At 33.9% G+C, this 3,223-nt stretch overlaps 1 protein-coding gene across 1 annotated transcript in view; it reads left to right on the forward strand.

The window, feature by feature from the left end:
* Positions 1-58: 58 nt before the first annotated feature.
* The window catches only part of LOC106872973 (lysyl oxidase homolog 4), a 112,649-nt gene continuing 109,484 nt past the window's right edge, over positions 59-3,223 (forward strand). The window contains exon 1 of the mRNA XM_014920159.2: positions 59-1,632. Coding sequence (XP_014775645.1) covers positions 1,341-1,632 — 292 coding nt within the window. The 5' untranslated portion in view covers positions 59-1,340. The remainder of the gene's footprint in view (positions 1,633-3,223) is intronic.

The following is a 3,223-nucleotide window of genomic DNA, read 5'->3' on the forward strand; positions in this document are numbered from 1 at the left end:
TATATATATATATATATATATATATATATATATATATATATATGCGTCCTCTCATACACTCATCAGAAGTCAGTTTGGCAACTCTATCGGCAAACACAAGACGTTATTACATGTACACTTTGTCACTTCACTTTTATCTGCTCCCAACATACAAAGCTTCATAAAAACAAAACAAAACGAAAAATAATAAGAACAATAACTGCAGCAAATCCTTCATTCACAAAATACACCAGAGTACTTACTTACTGCTACTACTACTTCTACAACTACTTCTACAGGTGATGGTATTATAAAGAGAATCAGTGAATAGAATTGAAAAGTAATTTATAATTTAGGAATTGTTACAATTACTGTTGTTGTTGTTATTGCTGTTGTTGAGTTTATAGTTGTTGCTTGTTGCTTCTAAATAATTTTAATAATTTTTGTTATTGTTATATTTATTTTTATTCGAAAGGAAAATTGTTATTGTTGCTGTTCTTATTACTTAGTTTTGTCCTCTTTTTTTATTATATTTTTAAAATGTTATTGTGTCTTGGAATGAAAAAAACCATAGAACTAAATCTAAATTTGATATTCAATCTTTAACTAAGAGAGACAGAGGAATAGAGAGGGGAAAACAGAAATAGAGGCAGAAAGAGAAAAAAAAACAAGAAAGAAGAAAGAAAGTGAAAATTTAGAGTGTGGGATTGATTATAATAAGAGAGAAATTCTGAAATTCTTTGGCTTAATTCCTAAACCATCGGGAAATACCAGGAAGGAAAAAAATATTAAATATAGGACCAAAGTCAAGACGAGAGTGGCAGTAGCAGCAACAGGAACATAAATAACAAGAACAACAACAACAACAACAACAACCACTAGATTTTGCTCTTTGCTAAAAAAAAAAAAGATAAGAAAAAATATCCACGAAACATTGGCTGTCTTGGGATTCTCTACCAAAAACACTAACACCAACACCTGCTGATTCTGTTATTATTTATTAGTTTTATTATTATTATTAATATCCGCATCATCAGTAGCAGCATCAGCATCTTCGTTATTATTATTATTGCCTATATTTAGTCGTCCTGCAGTTGCTTTATAATATTTCTCACTTTGGGAGACAAGTTACAACTGCAACAAAAACAACAGCTGCAAACGGCAACAGCAGCAGCAGCAAAAACAAACCACAACAACGATTACAACAGCCCGAAACAGTTCATACATGCGAGCACTAATAACATAATTTATAATAATACTAATGGTAACTATAACAATTAAATAATATTTTATAAATAGATATATAAAAACGAGGGAAGTTCCTGAAAAATAGTGCTGAGCGAAGCAAAGTTCTTAGGATTATGGCTGAGAAAAGGGAAATTCTTCTGCATTTAACACGAATAATCTGTGCACTTTTCTGCTTCCATGTGGCAACGTTAAGGAATTTGGCCACTGGTTATCGTTCCGGAGATGTGAGATTATCCGGTGGCAATGATAAATATGAAGGCTCAGTGCTGGTTTACTCTCGTGGACACTGGAAAACTGTGTGCGGTTTGGAATGGAATATTTACGATGCCACCGTTCTATGCCGACAACTCGGTTTCAGAGGTTTACGTCGGCATTTACGCCATAGTAAATTTGGAGAAGGCAGTAGTAAGTATTTTATTTATTTATTTATTTAAATATTTGTTTATTGATCAGTTTTTATTTCTTCATATAGAATTTTCGTTTGATTTTGAATTAGGAAGGAATCTGAGTTCGATTGGAGCCAATAGTGTCAGGTTGGATCTGATGAAAGCGGCCGGGGTTATGGCGGGTATTAGAATTGGGGTAACCTCATTCTCTCGGCTTTTCTTTTCTTTTTTTTTCTTTTTGCGTGATATTGCTTTTTTTTATTTAAAAAAAAAATGCATTCATTTTATTGTTGATTAAATTTTGATTTTCTTTTTCTGTGCTCGAATTTATGTCGGACCGGTATTGATTTAGCTTTCATTTCTGCAAGATCAATAGAAAAAAAACGAGTATCGGTAAAATAAGCGAGTCTGAATAACGATTGACTGACCCCCTGTTGTGGTCTCTTGACTGGGTGCCTACAAAATTATTTTCACTTACAGTTATAAAAAGTGCTTCTATGTGGTTTGTCTACCTGCTAGAAATAACAGCCAACTCACCCTAACACAATACTCAACTATTTAAAAATAAAAAAACATGGATGAAACAGTTTCTGACATGAAGATGACATGAAGACGGGATGACTACGGTTGGAACGCCTTTGCTTACTCAGAACTGTCTTGGATCTAAATATCAACACAAACATTATGTCACATATACACAAGGCTAATTATATACACTCTTACAGACACAAAAGTACATGAACTCATAGACATTCATATACATCCGTAAATTGCGAAAACTTGCATATATGCACATAGGTGCAGACATTTATGCACACATGTGGCTGTATACGCATGCATATAAACACACCCACGCGCCAACAGAGATGCGGGTATGCCTACGATTGTGTGCTAGCATGTTAAACTAAACTTATCCAGGCAAAAACCTCACTCAAGTACACACATAATGTGAAACATACACAAACACTGAAACACTCAAACGCACGCACGCACACACACACACACACACACACACACACACACACACACACATCTACATTCAAACTAACAGGTAAAATGTCCCCATACACTAGCGTGGATAGGGAACTCGGGACCCATTTAGTAATATCTGTGAAAAATATTGTTGTACAGTTGACGCTGCTTTTTATAAAGATGGAAAATGTTAGCTATCAGTTATCGAAATTAATACATCCCACACGCGCTCAATGTATTGTTATATCATCTACTTAAAGTTATCAGTCGGTTTTTGCCATTTGAAAGGCTCTATATCAAAGTGATAATAAGCAATTTCCATTATATCACAAAACTCAACGGATGCAAAGCGTTGTTTTCATTCATATATTTATTAGATAACACACTCCGAAATGCGCGCACACACAAACACACACACTAACACGCACACAAATACATATTCGGCCACGTTTAGGCAGTATGTGTTTACACACACACACACACACACACACACACATATATATATATATATTCATATATATATATATATATATATATATATATGCAAACATACATTCCAACACACAAATATGTGTGCGTGCGTGCGTGCATGTATGCTTGTATTTATTTATTTATTTTTCTTTTTGTGGGGCAACTTT

This window comes from Octopus bimaculoides, chromosome 2, assembly GCF_001194135.2.
Source record: "Octopus bimaculoides isolate UCB-OBI-ISO-001 chromosome 2, ASM119413v2, whole genome shotgun sequence".
NCBI lineage: Eukaryota > Metazoa > Mollusca > Cephalopoda > Octopoda > Octopodidae > Octopus > Octopus bimaculoides.